The sequence below is a fragment of the Styela clava genome, chromosome 11 (assembly GCF_964204865.1).
Source record: "Styela clava chromosome 11, kaStyClav1.hap1.2, whole genome shotgun sequence".
Taxonomy (NCBI): Eukaryota; Metazoa; Chordata; class Ascidiacea; order Stolidobranchia; family Styelidae; genus Styela; species Styela clava.
Genome location: NC_135260.1, coordinates 1,334,644 through 1,352,412, shown reverse-complemented (window position 1 = coordinate 1,352,412; position 17,769 = coordinate 1,334,644). Strand labels below are relative to the sequence as shown.

Sequence of the window (17,769 nt, the reverse complement as noted above, 5' to 3'; positions counted from 1 at the left end):
GTCTACCACACTCAGGGACGTGCCAAACTCTTCTGCTGCCCGGGGCGAGTTTCTGATAATGCTGCCCCCTTATACCTAACCTTAAAAATAATTCGTGCAATGAACAAATTATAGATGTTGTTATGTACGAGAATAAATAAATTAAAGGTCAATTAAGCAAGATGGAAACGTTTGTTTTATTAAATAAATCATCAACCTAAGCAACAAACTCACATTTACAAGATCGAACTCATTTATTAGCAAATACAAGTCACTTATTTCTATGTCCGATCGCTACTTTGCTATCCACAAATGTCTGAACGACCTTTCCCCCCTCGTTCGTCAGGAATATCTTTTGGGGAATAACGCAAACTACAGCTCGGTTCTGCTGCCCCCGATTACGTGCTGCACCGAGCGTCTGCCCCTTCCGCCCCTCTCTAGGCACGCCACTGAGTCCACACTGTAGCGTGAGACCTATCTCAAGCTGGTACTACATCGTGAGGTCTATCTCATTATAGCGTGAGATATATTTCAATATATTACCATAGCATGAGATTCGCAACATGCTAGCAATATACAAATAAGACCACCAACCAAAATAAATCAACGAAACAACCCGTCTGGACTTCTGAGTTTTTTCATCCGTATTCACTGCCGCCATGCTGAGTAAATAATATTGGCTCCAATTCCGCAATTTTTTGTGACATCTCAGATTTATCTCAACCAATATATGGTTACACTAATTTTATTAAGCTTTCATTATTCATCAGACGAAATCTGGCAACGGTAAAGTTAATATTTTCAGCGCGCATTTTAAAAATCTGAGGCATTCCGCTGCCATTGTACTATATGAGTTCAGAAAACATACAGTGTTTTGTGGATTTAGCCGTTCAGGAACTACATTATACGGATGGATTAGCGATGAATCGTGGTATTAGACGATGAGATTTTTGCAGGTCAAGTTGCAAGAAGAAATTCAAAGCAGGTATCGATTGGTATTTCCTACCGGTACCTTTTCAGAGTTTTCCATCGTAGTATCCTACCGGAACATTTTGTCCTATTTTCATGTGCGTTTGTATCGTATTTCCAGGACCACGGCGAAATGCCTTTTACATTATCTTATTGTTTATTTTATTTATTTATTTTTTGATGGGGGGTTTTGTCATTATGTTTGTCTGTGTCGGACCGCTACTATGTTCATTCCTACCCCATGAAAGGAATGCCTAATCATCCTGCGACGTTAATTCGTAAACAGATGCGCCATAAAACTACCCAAAAGCAATTCTTGTGACAACGAATACTTCATCAAACAATGCGTTTATTAAAATATACATTATATGACTCACTATACAAAAAAATATACATTATATGAAACAGTATATATTTTATCAATACACATTGATTACAATATCACCAGGACTGTTGTATAGTCTGAACGATTTGACTGAATTTATAGCCTGTTGTTGTATTTTCAATTTCGAAGTTTTTTAAATCCAAATGTTAAATCTTCCAGAAGTTTCGTGCAAATTTTCAGTGTCAAAGTTTACACATCTTGTTGCGTCCTTATTTAATTTGAGACCGTAATTTCAACTAGTCAGTAGATGCTTTCACCTTTAGCATTTATTTTGATATCCATTCTTATCCCACGACTTGGCCACAGTATGCTGTGACATCATTTCCCTGGCGATTGTACCACCTTGTCGTGCACCCATTGCATGGGTGAACTCTACAAATTGCAGACCCATTATTCACGCAGCGAGCACCTTGACATACATCTGGACATCCATGAATTAGAGCTTCTCCGTAACCACATGCTGCACCTAAAATATATCAAACGATGAAATAGTATGAGGAAAATATGTCTCGTGCAGAAAATGCTTGGCCTACGAGTAATATTATAGGAATAAAAACATGTTTGAAAATGTTATTTTTGTCTCCTACTAAAAGATACTGGTCGCATCGTACCAAACTACCTCTGACTAGGGCTGGGCATTTCGAATTGAATAGTAAATTACGAATCGCGGCCAACTTGATTAATTTAAATTCGTTAGTTTTTATTTTTGAAGCCACATTTTTTATGGCAATGTTGAAGTAGGACTCTTTTCTTTCTGGCGAGTTATTGTGAAACATGTGCCTTATTGTGTGTGACAACTCAGCGGATTGACTGAAAGTCATAGCAAACAAAAACAAATCTCACTGAGCTAACAGAAATATTTAAAATGAATAAAAATAATAGCCTTCTGGGGAAAAATTTCATCTTTAACCACTAAAAATTTCAAAGCAATTGGTCCAGTGATCAAAGAAAAAAGCGGTTTATTAATATTTCCACTAGGTGTCCCAAAGATGTCAAAGAACAACACGAACAACATAAAACCAAAACGATCGTTATGTCCACTAAACGTGTCCAATAAGGAAAATTGGAATAAAATTATGGCCTAATCTGGTACACATACTATGTTCCGGTGTCCGCCATCTTGGTTCGCATACTACAGGAGTACGAAAATTGACCATCGCGCTGAAACATTTCGACACCAGCTCTCAACACCGAAAAATCAAATTTCAACATCTTAAATGTTGGCGAACGCAATCCTTTTTTAAAAAATTGTTAAACAAGCTCAGTAAAGTTAACGCATTTTGAGTGCATTTCAAAAGATCTGATTTATTTTCATCGCCATATAAGTTTCAACTCGGAATCTGGAGAAATAAGGGTTCCGGGTATTTCCGACTCTCTAGAATTTGAAACCCCGACTCCGGTAAAAATATGCGAAACTATGACTCCATAACCATGTCCGGGATTGGCTATTTCTCCAATTGTTTATTACGAGCCCTCCATCATTGTTGTAGATTTTTTTCGGCAAACGTGTTGTTTTTTTCATCATTTTGTAAGTGTATATTTGTGAAAAACTGTGCTAAATGCGCGCGTGCACAGTTGTCGAATTCTTACTCATCGTGGTCGGGAGTGTGTATTTCAATCATCGAGTTTGTGACTTAGGGCAACAATTGAGATTAAAATGCTTGTAAATTCCATAATTTTCATTGTTAAAACTTATCGCCCACAGCGACCCCCATAATGACAGAAAAGATAAAGAGCACCATAATGAATAACACAAAAAAAGTAATGTTCTTCGGTACCTGTAAATGCTGGAGCAAATTTACCGCTGGCACGGCTGGTGGTACTTGTACAAATGGTGCTCTTAGTACAGTTTGGTTGGGACGATTTGTTAAACTCAGTAGGAGTGCAGTGAGAGCGAATTTTGAAATCTTTCGTGGTGGTTTCTTATCTGTAATGAAAGAAGATTGTGATTAAGTGTTTGATTTTACTTTAAAGATTTAAACATAGATAGCTTAATTCTGCATAATAATAGTCAAAGGCCATTCCGAGGCTTTTAAATTTTCTTGCTACGTTATCCAACTATTAAATCATTTTCTCAATGTGCAACTCTGCACTCGAGAAAATGCATTTTCATAGCCCACGGCTAGAAAGCAATTTTGTGCGCGGCGCAGAGCGGACAGTGCAGACGTGCGGCGTGCTTGACCAGACGCACAAAAAGAAAAATATAGGAGGCTTAAGAGCGCATTTTTGCTGAATTTTTTTCTATCAAGGCACTCCTTTTTTTTCAAGCTTTTGTCTAAGTACTCTAAACTAACTAAAGTCGCGTTTTTGCTTCAACTGTTTTAGCCCTGTCAACCGCTTACTTGAAAGTTTCACACAATCCGTTCCACAACCTGTTGAACAGCATCCTTCATCGTCTTCACAATCGTCAGCTTTTGTACAGGTCGGGGTAGTTTCAAACTCATCACAAGTATCTCCAGAAACTTCGGGAAATGAACATTTCGCATCAAAACCGGCAATTGCTGGATGGTATATAAAAACTTATCAGTCTTTTCCGCGTCTAGTTCACCAAAGAATCAGCAGTATTGCTCCACCCTGCTTGGGGTGAAAATAATGCCAATTAGTTACGGAGAGATACCAGATAGCATTGACGCTTTTGGAGGTCAAACCTTTCGTTATATTTTGAAAATATTAACTGCTCCGAAATTACTTTATTTTCAAAATTACTCCGCGCCAATTATTTATTATTGTACAGCGATTTAACCAGGTTGGATATTTACAGCTTTGTATACCATAGCAGTCGAGTGGATACTGGTTTCTGAACTGAATTATTATTTCAAACGAAATTTATACTATTCAAGTAAGATGTACTTTAAAATATCAATCTGTGTTTTCGCCAAAAACCAACTTTGCAATGGGATTCAAGTAATATTTTCTATTTTTCGCTGAGCGTTTTGATAGAAAGTTGTTCCATAAAGAATATCAATATATATTTCTGGAATAAAACACTTTTCTGATATAAAGAACAGTGCAGATAGTGGACCCCTGTTAAAATGGTACCGGTTTTCTACTGCTTCATTTAATCGTATGAACTTGTTCAAAATAAATTTTGACCACACAGTCTGGCTTGACGAGAATAGCCCAAAATGCTAAGAAATTGATTTTGAATTCAATAAAATGTGGAAACTTACGTTGGCACACATCAATCCGCTGTATCCCAGTGGGCATTGGCATGTAAAGCCGTCAATAGAATCATCGTTCATGCAGAGTTTCCGCTGATCATTTCATGTTTTCAGATCGATGGCGTTTTTACAGCCTGTAGGAATACAAAGTTAATAACAAAACTGAGACTAGTGGGGGAAATTTTGAAACTTAATCTTACAACAAGAAAAGGCGCGATAATGTTTTAACTCATTTATCTCGCCTTTAGTAACAAGATGAGATGGAGATGAGACTGGAATTTAACAATTTCTAAATGAGCATAATGTACGCGAAGTTTAACTATTTTTTCGCAGACCGTTTTGTAAATTTAGTAATATTTGTAGGGAATCATCATTGTGACCACGTAGAAATGCTATTACTGTCGATTTATTCAGTATTTTAATGGGAATGCAGCACTGAGGATTGACGGACAAAATATTAACATACAGGTAAATGCAATTTTTATCTAACGCCAAATAGTACAGATGCGGTTAAAAAGAGAGGAAAGTCGACGCGCGTTGTTACCGTTGCGCGTTGTTGACGTTTTCGTTTTCCAGTAATTTCCAAAGGTAGTATTGACCGCGTGGCATCAACTGCATGGTAGATTAAATCTAACGTAATTCGAATATTCGGTATTCTTCAAAATTAATCGAAATATTTGATAAAAAGTATTCGGTTTTGCTCACCTCTAGTCATAACTGACCTTGTGTCTGTATAAGCCAGTGGTCGACAAGCTGCGGCCCGCGGGCCAAATGTAGCCCGCGAAAATTTTTTGTGGCCCTCGAAGACCTCACTTTTAACGCATAAAATCAAAAATTGCCCATAAAGTTATTATTATCTGCGCACGGATTGTATGTCGTAACAATAGTGTTTGTTATGTTGTAAATGGCTTAAGAGAAAGCACGTGTAAGTTGTTTGTCGTTTACTTGCAGCCCTGTCGGTTGTAATTAAAATCAGAAATGGAGGGTGCAGAAACGGGTGCGTCATAATTTGATGTTTAATGTGCAATTGTTTATAGGCGGAAATTAATATGGCCCGCTAACAACTATCAATATAAATGTTTGGCCCAGTAGTACATAAATTTTGCCGACCACTGGTATAGGTGTTTGATGCGTATGAGATAGGGGATAATATTCTGTAGTTCAATAAAATGACTTTGTGCCTTCGCTGACGGATTATATATCAAATCTTGTTTTATTAATAAATGATTGTTTAGACCTCACATTCCTGAACAATAAGTAACTTTAACAGTTAGAGGTCATGAAGGGTGAGCGTTTCCGTCAATTCCTGCGGCCCGTTGTTTTAATTAAAAGAAAAAATGTGCGGTCGTGTTTATTTGTATTTGGCGTTGTTGTATACCATTCTGTGTCAAACGCCTTTCACTTTCATCGGATTATCGTGTCAGCAGTGCTTGTAACCGGGTATTTATTGTAATGCTTGGAGTGTTTAAAATTGATTCCGATAAAATCAAACCTCATAATCGTTAGCTGTAACGAAACTTCAAAGTTCATTCAGAGTTCAAACATTATTCAAATGTGAAAAAAATAATAATTGTGGTATTTCAAATATTGGGTAGGTACTTTATTTTTAGATTCAGATTTACTTTTAAAGATCTATTCGGAGGATCACTATGAATTTTACTAATGTACGAGTATCTAAGAATATAACTTATGTAGTGGCGCAGCCATGAGGCCAAGTACAATTCCACTGTCAAAAATAATCGTGACTTTGCAGATACAACTAGCAGTACTATCATGTGCGCGCATGTTATTGCATACTGGTTTGGTAAATATTTGGCCTGTGTTTTTAATAATTGCAAAAAAATCGCCGCCTTTAAAGAGAGCGCTGCAAATTTTATAAGTACGATTACATAAAAATATTATAACATATGAATTTTCTTCGAACAAGGCCCTGAACTAGCAGTAACTATCATGTACACACAAACTATTAAAACCATAAAAATAAATAATTTTTTATCCAAAATGCGTTTTTACCGTATTATAATACTCTTATTACATTTGATTTCATAATATTAACCTCGAAGAGACGACTTATTTATATGGCGATCCACGACAACTTGTCGTTTCAACACTTTCTCGTACACGACCTCAACCCTGTTGTTGATTGGGAAATTTTCCATGTTCTACTTCATTAAGACAATACCTTTGTTGGACACAAAGTAGGTCTATGGATCGTTTCGTTATTAGGTTGTCCTTGTTGGTATTATTGTTATGAAAAATCGCCTTTTTCTTTAACTACTGGACCAATTTCTTTGAAATTTTCAGTGATTTAAAATTTCTGTTGTCGCTAGACGGCTAATTTTTTTTTAATCAAAAAATCCTGTGGGTTCTTAGGGATTGTTTTTTGTATGTGCGAACAACGTCATCAAAATTGAAAATTGCGCACCCAGTGGCGGTTCCGCTAAGTTGATCGATGCGATTCGGTGATGAGTCGAAATCGGAAATACTATGATCAGGAGCGTAGCCAGATATTCTCATAGAGAGGGTCTATTATTTCTAATTGTCAAGTTAGACCGTAACAGCTAGTGGGCCCATCGAAAAAAACGGGGGTTTTCAAGAGTCTAAGAAACGTTTAAAGCTACGAAAAATTGCTATATATGATACAGAAAAATGCTTTTTCCTTCACAGTTCAAAAAAAGGCCTCCGTCTCTCAACTTGGGTATGCCTCTGATTACGGTACCGGTACTGTAAAAAATTAGATACCCGTACTACTTCGTTTTGGTCTTCGTGTTCATAAATTTGAGTATCGCTCACTTTAGAAATGTTCATTTTATTCTAAGTGGCAAAACTATGGCTATAGTTTCGATCTAAACTTGTGATAATACAAGATCAAATATATATAGCAGGGTCGGCGAACCACTGACCACTAAGTTTATTCGGTGACCCGTCAAGTCACGAATCATGGGAAATCATACCAACATTTCACTTGTAAAGAGTTGTAAGAATCTTCTTTTCACAATAAAAATATAATTTTTGACCATTTGATTCTGCCGCCGTCCCTGATATACTGTCTTATAGTATTATTAGTTTACTTGGTGCTCCCGAAGTACGCGAACCAAGATGGCGGACATCGGAACGTAACATGGGTAACAGGTTAGGGTTAGGCGATAATTTTTTTCCAATTTTCCAATTTTAGTCCTATTATCAGTTTGAAGATTAGCCAAGAGCCTCCCGTAGTATTTATAGCTAAGATTATGGCCTAACCCCAACCTGGTACACATATTACATTCCGATGTCCGCCATCTTGGTTCGCATACTTCGGGAGCCCCGTTCACTTAATAGACATAACTTCCTTATTCGTTTTAAAATCATAATACAAGCAGGTACTCAGATACAGTATTGGCCGAATGGTACTACTATCTATCTGACCTGTTGGAAAACATTCATTTGATCCTACGCAACAAATTTCTCCATCCGGACACGATTTGGATCCTTACGGATGCATTCATAAACTATTTCGGATGCCTTGCAAAGATCGACTGGATTATTCGTAGAAGGACATCTGTCAAGTCAGGGTACTTGTATTTCTATTGTCAATCATTAAAATCGTGCAAGAATAAATGTCAGGCAATAAAGACAGTACGTTCTAATTTTTTTTTATGAACTAGTAAAGGGAATTTATTGATACCATATATTGTTTTGGCCTTACAGATGTTTCGAATACTTGAACAATTACTGATTAAAATACAACAAACCTGGTTAAGATGTATTGGCAACTGACTTTGTACCAAATTGAAATTGTGAAGGTACTTTACGGACACCCCGTATATTAAAAAAACTAGCAAAACGAAAAGCGGAGTGCTCGCGAAAGACTCAGCGACACCCTGTTGGTGAATTCAAACACCTGATAAAGGAAAGAAACGATTATATGAGACAAACAATTATAATAATTCAAAATACACAATCATGAAAATAACAACATATTAATTAGCAACTGGAACTAGACAAGTGAGTAGAACCACTGTGATTTTTTTCATTTAGATGGCGAGCGACATCTAGTGATAAGGATATCCTCAATACGTGCAAACAGGATAAATTATGCTGATTAATATGATCAGGCACAATATGAAAACTGTTTACTTTAGCGCTTCTCCTAGGATAGGATTCACATATTTATCCGGGGGAGAGGAAAACCGATAGGACGGCTTGATTATATGGCTCGTCCGGTTACCAGACAGTGGTTCCCAAACTTTTTTCCGCGACTCCATTTTTCATAAAATCAAAGCCTACAGATACTCGCGACCCCGCAACAAGAAACATTCAGCAAATTCAAAAATTAGTATATCAGTTTAATTATCTCAATGGGAACAATGTTGACGTTGACGGTGAACGTTGGCCAAAAAATATATGAACAAGTCCGGCAATGCGACGGAAAAATGGGGAAATCACATATTTAAGGGTCAATCGCCAAATAAAGCAACTTTGCTTTGTATATTCGATAACCAAGAAGCTAAACTGGTACAAAATAATATACCAACATAATTTCTGGCAGCCTGGATGTAACATGATCAAAAAGGCTATGGAAAGGAAAATATTATTGGCGCTCGTAACGCTATCACTCAATTACCTTTACTATTTTCGGTAATTGCCGACCAGCTGGAAAGGTTAAGTACCACATGAAAGTTTTGCCGAGCAATTTTGGCGCCGGTTAGACAATAAATGGTCGAGTTATTGATGAAAAATACTGAGTTTGGCACTTTTACGGTACTTGCCGACCAGCACAAATTTCACATTCCAACCTTCAAATCCTAGTCACTTGTGTGCGGCATGTTTGACAGAAACTATGCGACCCGAGAAAATCTTCACGCGACCCACAGTTTGGGAACCACTGCATTAGGGTATGGAATTAGTTTTTAGTAAGCCAGTTATTTGTTCCAGATGCATGAGATTTTCAACATCAAATTCAACAAAGTGTAAATAGCGGCATTTTCCCGCATCGAATGGAATTAAAACCTCAACCACTCACGCTTCCTTTATGCCGAGGTAACTCTAACTGCACTAGAGTAGATTACGCTCATGGGAAATAAAACAAGAATACTAACGTCCCATACAATCATCCCCTGTGAATACAAATTGAGGACAAGCACAAACAGCGAGCGGTGGTAGAAATTCGTAGCAAATTTTATTTCCTGAGCAATCGGCGGTTGTTTCGCAGGATTCTAAATATTAATAAAAATGAACTGAAAGGTTAAAACATCAATAAAACGACATAAAAAGTGGCCTGAACTGTTATTGTGCTTAGAATTTTTAATACAACTAAATGCCCCAATAGTATCACAGGAAAAATTGATTTGATGACTTCACAAATATTTCAAAAAAATCGTCAGAGAAAAACTCCTCATAAAAACTAAAATTTCAACGAATTTGTTTCAACCAACAGTGACAGTGGCAATAGTGTCAGTCAAAATAAGTGCGGGTTACGATAGTATTTAGTAATACAAAATCAAATTGATCTTTTTCGGTGAATCAAACCAACAAATAATGCTTTTATCATACATGTTTCTAAGGATGGAATCTCGCACCGTTCATATTGTTTAGACTTGACATTCCTAAGAAATTAGCAACATAAACAGATAGCGATCCAAATTGAATCGGCACGCCTGCGTCGGCCGAACGCTATACTACGCGTCCTTGAATGTTTCAGAAATAAATATTCGCGAAGAAATCGGACAATTGAATACCCAGTGAAGTACAGTATTCAGAAAGAGCGCTAAGACATCTTTCTCATACAAAACAGTATGCCATTCCATATAGTACAATAGTTTTAATTTGCGAAAAAAGGGTCAAAATATTATGTTTTGTAGACAGCCCGCGCCAAAAAAAATCCCTGCCCCAGTTAGAATGTTTGTTCATTGATGGAATTCAGCGATGTCAGCCAATATTTTATCAACCCCAACCTTAACTTTGTTTTGCCCCTCCCTCAAATAAAATCTAAAACATCGTTAGCTTTAACGAGACTTGGACAAGTAATATTCCACAATAAAAAAACATTGTGATTTTTATAATATTTGCAAAAATGTTCGCAGTGGTTTCTGCCTACTGAGAACTTGATACATTTTCTCGGGGCGTTTATAATTAGCTCCACTTAACGAAAAGTTTACGATGTGACTGACTCTGTCAAGCTCAAGCAAATATTTTTGTACCACCTTTCCCTCTAATTATTTAAATGATTGATTTTGTATTTAGTTTTTAATATAAAAAATTGAGTGAACCCCATAATTATCGCCATTAAGCAGTAACAAAAATATCAGAACCGGCATTCGCGAATTTAAAATTTTTATCACGGCGGACTGTGGACACACGCTTTTTTTAAAATGAAGGTTTCACTCTGCTGACGTGGCAGTTTGTAATTAATTTTCCTCCGCGGTCCAATTTAATCGTAATTTATGTTGTTCAATTTTGCACACAATCGCACCTAAAAAGCATTAGTGAATCGATATCTTTCGTACCCGGCATAGTCTGGCAATACGTACATTCCTATAAATAAGGCGTGGTTGGTAAAAATGTAATTCTCCATAAAATCTATATGTTGTATTTACTGGTGAATCTAAATACATACACAAACTACATTTCGGTGGCGGCCATCTTGGTTCGCATACCACGGGAGTACCGTTTATAGATCTTTAATGTTATACACTTTCACCTGTCAGCCACATCTCGTTATTGATATAAATGATTAGAGAAAATAGCTACGTAGTGTTAATTTGAATTTGTTGTTTCACTTTCATGTTTTGTTTTAAATTTTTTTCCGATTATTGCGTCGGTACTACTTGTTAGCGACCATCGTTATATTTTACGAGACTTGGCGAAGCATTATTTCCTGTAAACACCAATTGTATTTTATCGAGCTACATAGTCAGTATTTTTTATTTTGGCAAAATATGTTACTGTTCTAAACGGAATTTCGAAGGAGAGTCGAAATGTTTACAGAGATCAATTATATTACAATAAGATATTTTTATCTTTAAACGAGGTCGTGGAGAAGCGCTCATTGTTGTGTATAGGAAGCTATTACTGTACTCAATTCCATATGTATCTTTTTATTTGTCTTCAAAGAGAAAAGCCGACAAGACGACTCCATCAAATGTTGAAACACTACATTTTTCGATCACCGATAAAGGTCAAGAATGGCGACTGTATATGCGTTATACTTTAGGATGGATGGAATTTGCTATGTCTATCTAGTCTAGCGTCTCGGTGGAGTCCGTCGAACTTATCGCCCATGTTACTTCCCCCAGAGAAGAATTCTATGTGAACCCCTCTCGCAAATAGTATTAAGCGCTGTAATAGACGTTACTAAGAACTGATATATTTGCTCGGGGCCTTTATAATCTTTCCTTTTCACATGAAATCCGCGATGTCAACAAATCTGCCAAACGTAATTAACCAGTAAATAACGTGCACTTTTGGCGATTAATATGAAAGAGGTATAACACAACCAATTGTTGAACAAAATCCATAAATCATTACCATGAAATTGTGCTTATTAACTATATATTGTGGCCGGTAACGGAATCTTTCATCGACCCATGTCATAGATTGTCGTTGTTTTTTCCAAGTATACGTTTGGGCGAAAAAGCGTGGGCTGAGTGACAAAGGTCATGGCTTACCCCTAACCGTCTAAGACAAGTTCATCCATTTTAATTATTCCTGAACCCAAAGAGCATTTGTTTATGCTTATAAATCGATTGAAAAAAAAAACAATTCTTACTTAGGTGAATGAACACGTACCACTTCTTTTTGGCAATACCTTCCATCTTATATTCTGTACGTTTTAAACCTTGTCCAAGGTTTTGTTTACTCTCCTGATTTCATAATCAGTTTTTATTTATTTGTTTTTATCAACCATTTTATCGCCTTTTTGCTGATTATGGAGTCGAAATAAACTTATCTTATCTTACTGGGAGAATAAGATCGGCAGGATAAACTGCATCCATCTGAACAGCATATAGTGTCCGAAGGACAATTTGGCATCGGCCAATGGTATCATCGCAAAAATCCGGTATCGGTGTTGGCTAAAAGTTGTAATTGATGGAAAAAGATTTGATTAATTCTTGACTACCATATTTGTACGGTTTTAATCACGGATATATTTACATTCTGCAGCGAATCGTGTTTTTCAAACTAATTTTAGGTTCCTCTTGCTCTTAAGCTTGATCTTAACACGATCAAAACGTTCATATAGAATTGCAGTTTTACTAAAATTTCCATCCAATAATAATTCAAAATTGGAAAAGTTCATGAAATTAATAAAATTTCCAAGTCGTTTTGAAAAATACATTCCGGTTATTTTTGAATTGTAGATTCAGATATTCTTTTCCGTCGTGCATGAAATATTGTGCAAATAAACAGTAAAAATAGACGAGGAGCGAATAAACTATTAAGTTAACGTGTGAGCGACACCCGAATTGCTGTATACAGCAGCAGATGACGTCAAATAAACAGTATTTAAACAAATATTTTTTTTTGAATAACACAATTCGAAAAATGTGAGTCGAATTGAGGAAGTCAGTTAGGAGAAAATGGTTAAATTAAATGCATGGAAAACGAGAGAGCCGGTCGAGGAAAAATGTATAAATTGTCAGCGTCATGCTCGGGTCGTCGCAGTTACAACTGTTGTGCTTCTGACTAAATTATTTTGTGGAGATAAATTAAGGGGAAGTCCCCGCCATCACAATAGGGAATAACATCATCTACTTTGACAGGAAATTATTTACAAAATGATCGGAGAATAAGTAATAGCTTTAGACAACAGTCGTTATTTTTCGAGTACACTTAATGTGACTTCCGTCATCAAAACGAGATTGCAAAACACAATATTAAACTGCAAAACTTCATTCTAAACTGCAGCTTCACAAACGCAATATCCCAATTTTTAGTATGCCGTGAATGTATTATACTTCTTAGGTCAGGGGTGTGCAACAGACGGGCCACAACACCACAAGCCATTTAGTGTGGCCCTTGTCAACAGACGGATCTCCATCAAGCATAAAATCCTAATCCGACAGTTTATGTTTGAAAGGGCGCGCACATGAACGTTTTTTCTCGGCGTTGCTGTAGTATGTGCACCAAGATGGCGCGCAACCTGATAACCCTAACCTGGTACACATACTATGTTCAGATTGTGCCCTATCTTGGTGCACATACTACGGGTACACCTTTTTCTCTTGTCGCGCTTTAAACTTCCGCGGGTTTATATAAAGAAAACTATCAGAATAAAAGCTTTGTCCACAAACTGCCAGGATAGGATTTACCTATTTATTCCGGGGGAGAGGAAAGCCGTTAAGACGGTTTTTTCATATGGCAAACCACGGCCCCTAGCCTGGTTACCAGTCCAGGTCGGATATGGGACTAGTTAGCCGGGTATTTGTTTTCGGAAGCAGGAACTTGATGGTGGGGAAGTCGTAACCGACCAGCGGTTACGTGAACTAACCTACGGGGGCGAGGAGTCCAGCAATCCTCTCGCACATAACTATTCCCGCATGGGATTCGAGTGCAGTCTGCCCAATTAAAAAAGTATGTAGGACTACTTGGAAGTATAATATTTGCATTTTAAACGGATTTTGCTTTTCGGTCGACCTATTCTTGAGCAGATATATTGCAGCAAGTTGCCTAATGGTTGCACAATTTTTGAAAAAAAATCAAAAGTCGGGGAGGTTATTTTCCTGTCCCATTTTCTTGTTCACCATCAGGCTTGTCATACAAATCAGAGTCAGAATCAAATAAAACTGCTACAATTTCCTCGGCTGTATGCTGCGGATGCATTGCTAGGCCATCTTGCTACGTTGCTAGGCTATCTTTCTACGTTGCTAGGATGCCGAAATGCGTGATCAATCTGAACCGTGAAGGGAAATCACCAACAGCAAATTCACCATCCAGATTGTGACGCATCGTGTCGTCTGACTTTTTTGCAGTGCTTCTGTTTTGCTTCAATATACGCGAAATCCTATATTTTAAACTTTTTTTGTTGTTGTTGTTTATAGGATTTTGTATGTGGACGGCCGCATTATTTTTTCACGACGGCCGCAGGTTGTGCACCGTTGTATTAGACCGACAAAAACAATCACTAAAAGAATAAGATTGCTAACCAAAGATAAAGTTTGTTTGATAACACCACTTACCCGAGCCCATTAATATAATTGTCCATTGATAGCAACAGCAAACGAGAATACGATCGCAATGCAGAAATATTTATCCATTTTGGAAAAGTTTGACGCTGCTCTCATCTCACTGGCATTATGAAAAGCCTGAGCGATAATTTGAATCGAATCACGCGGAATAAATTTGCCCTCGGGCAATGCGATGAAAAACAAAATATGTTTTCAAGAATTTCACAGTTATTGACTAAGGCTACACTGACAAAACATTCGATTAGTTTGTGCAAACTTGCGGGTATGGAGAAATTATTGTAGAATTGTAGCTATTCCGACCAGACCACTAACTATATTGAATAACGGTGGGAATTAGAACCTAAATTCAAAACTTGATTAGAAACAAAAAATAATATCGCCTGACGAACAGCGAACATCGAAAATCCATCTTACATAGGAAAATAAAATGGAATAAACAAACAGAAGTGGACATTAGAGACTAAATTTTCAGGTTTTATTGAACACGAAGTGGACGTATGGATAGTTGTATTATTATGTTGTTGTTGATCAACAATATACACTATTGCCTTCGCAAACTGACGTATTGCTCCATTGAAGCCCAATATCGTGTATACCTCATTAACCAATAAACAACAATTATATGTAATGTATTTGGCTATACAGCTATATTGTATGTTTGCCTCAATTTACCGGTTCTGGCACCGGTAACTAATTTGTAAACGCATCATATTAATTTTAACTAAGTAAAATACAGGTATTATTTATTAATATTGTTATCCAGAACCCCATTTTTCACAAACTTTAAATTTTTCGATCATAGTACTGAAACTTCACCCTGCCTTAATTAGTTATGACTTCCTTGTTTGTTTTGTTACAAAAGACTCGGGATTTCTTGCAGATAATCACGTGATTTAACTTTGTAGATATTCCATAACGCTTTATTACACAATTTGATACTACAGCCACTAGGGTATGCCAATGAGCAACCGAAAATACTTATTTCTATTGTGATGTACTGTTACTGCTCTTTTAATTTGTTTCTTTTATTGGACACGTAGTGGACATAACGATCGTTTTGTTCTTATGTTGTTCTTGTTCTTTGACACATTTTGAAGAAATCGCTTTTCTCTTTGATTACTGGACCAATTGCTTTGAAATTTTCAGTGGTTAAATATGGAAATTTTCTCCAGAAGGCGAATATTTTATTTTTTGCTATGACGTCATCAAAATTATGTGGTGCTACGTGGGCATATATTTGAGCACGGCTCTCTTGTTTTCTTTATTTCTCACAAAGTGTCGTAAATCCGATGACGATACAATCTTTCCTTCACGACATCTGTCATTTCTATACCATAGTTATTACAGACTATTTACAGACACTTTAATGTTGAATGTTTGGCGCTCCTGAAGTATGTGCATCAAGATGGTGCACAACCTGATAACCCTGAACTAGTACACATACTATGTTCAGGTTGTGCGCCATCTTGGTGCACATACTTCGGAAGCACCGAATGTTTTTTTAATTGACAAAAAAAATAAATCTGATTCTGATTCATGTTGTTAGTATTTCTATTTTTTTTTATTGTGAAAAACCCGCTTTTCTCAATAACTACTGGATCAATTGCTTTACAATTTTCTGTAGTTGAAGATTGCATTTTTGTTTTTATTTATTTCAAAAATTTCTGTGGGCTCTATGGGATTTCTTTTTTTGTTTGCGATTATGTAATCAAAAACATTGTTGCAGTTACGTGTTTGGCGTGACGTTTGCGGTACGTACTAGATTTCGTGTCCATATATTTGAGTATCTCTTTCTTGTAATTTTTGTCAGAAAATTTGTGAATTTCGATAAAATTAACAAAATTTAATTTGTTGCGGAATTATTTTGTCGAAGACTAATATTTTATCGAGACCTTTACTTGAAATTTTGGCATTGACTGGTATTTCTTTCACCGAAGTAATAATCGTCTCGTTATCCTGCGGCGATGAAGTTAGGCGGCATACCGGAACTGAATTTTTCTAGTTGTTTTTACAGTAGCATAGATAGGATGGAAACCAGTCCATGTCATGGAACAGTTAGCCAGGTTATCGACCCCGACAGTCCGGCCTTATATTTATATCCGCATTATATTTTTTTTATTTGTGATTATTCATCTTGGAGTCATTGCCCATCACTTCTACATGGGTGTGGAGTTTGCAGCCTTAGCAATTTTTTTACGGCTTGATATTTGTATTAGTGTTTTTCGTCAAATCTGTGCACCATAATGGCGCACAACCTGAACAGTAACCTGGTACACATATTATGTTCAGGTTGTGCGCCATCTTGGTGCACATACTACGGAAGCACCAAATGTACTAGAAAATAGAATCAATAACCTTCAGGTATTTGTTGAAAAAAATCGTACCGAAAATATTTTCAGGCAACCCAGTTTTGGGTCGCGGCCGATATATTGGGGAACACTGTTGAAACATGTGCGTAAAATAAAGAGTACTATTTCAAAATACCAGATATTGTTGCAATTAACAATACAAGCCTGCTAATGCAGTCGGCAGTGGTTCAAGTGGATTGCGCACAGTGTGCGCAAATATACACCCGGTGGATAACAGTCAATTATTTGTTAGCAAGGATTGTTATGTAGCGGGATGATAACGACGATGCAGTGAAAGATAATGCTATCACGAGAACACGAATGAGAAAATAGCTACATTTTATAGTATATCCCAGAAAAGGAATGTAATTCATGTTTATGTTCCATGGGACCATGTCAATGCTTTCCAAACTACCAAAGACTTTCAACATTTTTGCTTCTTCTCTTTTATAAAAATACATAGATATTACATACTCGCATTTCCATCTGTTTGTTCATGCTCCCAGATAACCGATCCGTGGCCTCCAAGGAGGCCGGGGTCCCCTTTTGAGAAACCCTGTCATAAACTAAAAGAGTAGACCGCGCTTCTCTTGCCTGTTGTCATGCTGTCCCTCAATTCAGCAATATCTACCTAGGACTTGGTGATATGCATCTGTTGATGATTTTATGTGTTTCTTTCGGAAGTTTAATGACAGAATTAATTGTGGTTGTTGGGGATGTTTCAAAACAAGGTTGAATGGGAAAAAAAACTTCACAAA

At 36.9% G+C, this 17,769-nt stretch overlaps 1 protein-coding gene across 2 annotated transcripts; it reads right to left on the bottom strand.

Moving 5' to 3' along the window:
* Nucleotides 1-1,292: 1,292 nt before the first annotated feature.
* On the bottom strand, nt 1,293-14,757 carry LOC120347590 (uncharacterized). Of its 2 annotated transcripts, none has more exons than XM_039417629.2 (5): nt 14,655-14,757; nt 4,504-4,628; nt 3,676-3,834; nt 3,112-3,260; nt 1,293-1,799 (listed from the first exon to the last, which is right to left on the bottom strand). In XM_039417629.2, the coding sequence occupies exons 2-5, from the start codon at nt 4,544-4,546 to the stop codon at nt 1,770-1,772; spliced, it is 381 nt and encodes a 126-aa protein (XP_039273563.2). In that variant the 5' UTR covers nt 4,547-4,628; nt 14,655-14,757; the 3' UTR covers nt 1,293-1,769. The 2 variants fall into 2 exon arrangements, with proteins under 2 accessions (XP_039273563.2, XP_039273565.2); XM_039417631.2 differs by lacking the exon at nt 14,655-14,757 and adding an exon at nt 5,200-5,787.
* Nucleotides 14,758-17,769: the final 3,012 nt, after the last annotated feature.

What these genes read in the sequence shown, in the direction of transcription:
- LOC120347590 (XM_039417629.2), bottom strand. Translation starts at nt 4,546, where the DNA reads ATGCCAATGCCCACTGGGATACAGCGGATTGATGTGTGCCAAC. An exon ending in GGATTGTGTGAAACTTTCAA is followed by an intron (nt 3,261 to 3,675) that starts GTAAGCGGTTGA and finishes CTTTCATTACAG; the next exon opens with ATAAGAAACCACCACGAAAG. An exon ending in ATTTGCTCCAGCATTTACAG is followed by an intron (nt 1,800 to 3,111) that starts GTACCGAAGAAC and finishes GATATATTTTAG; the next exon opens with GTGCAGCATGTGGTTACGGA.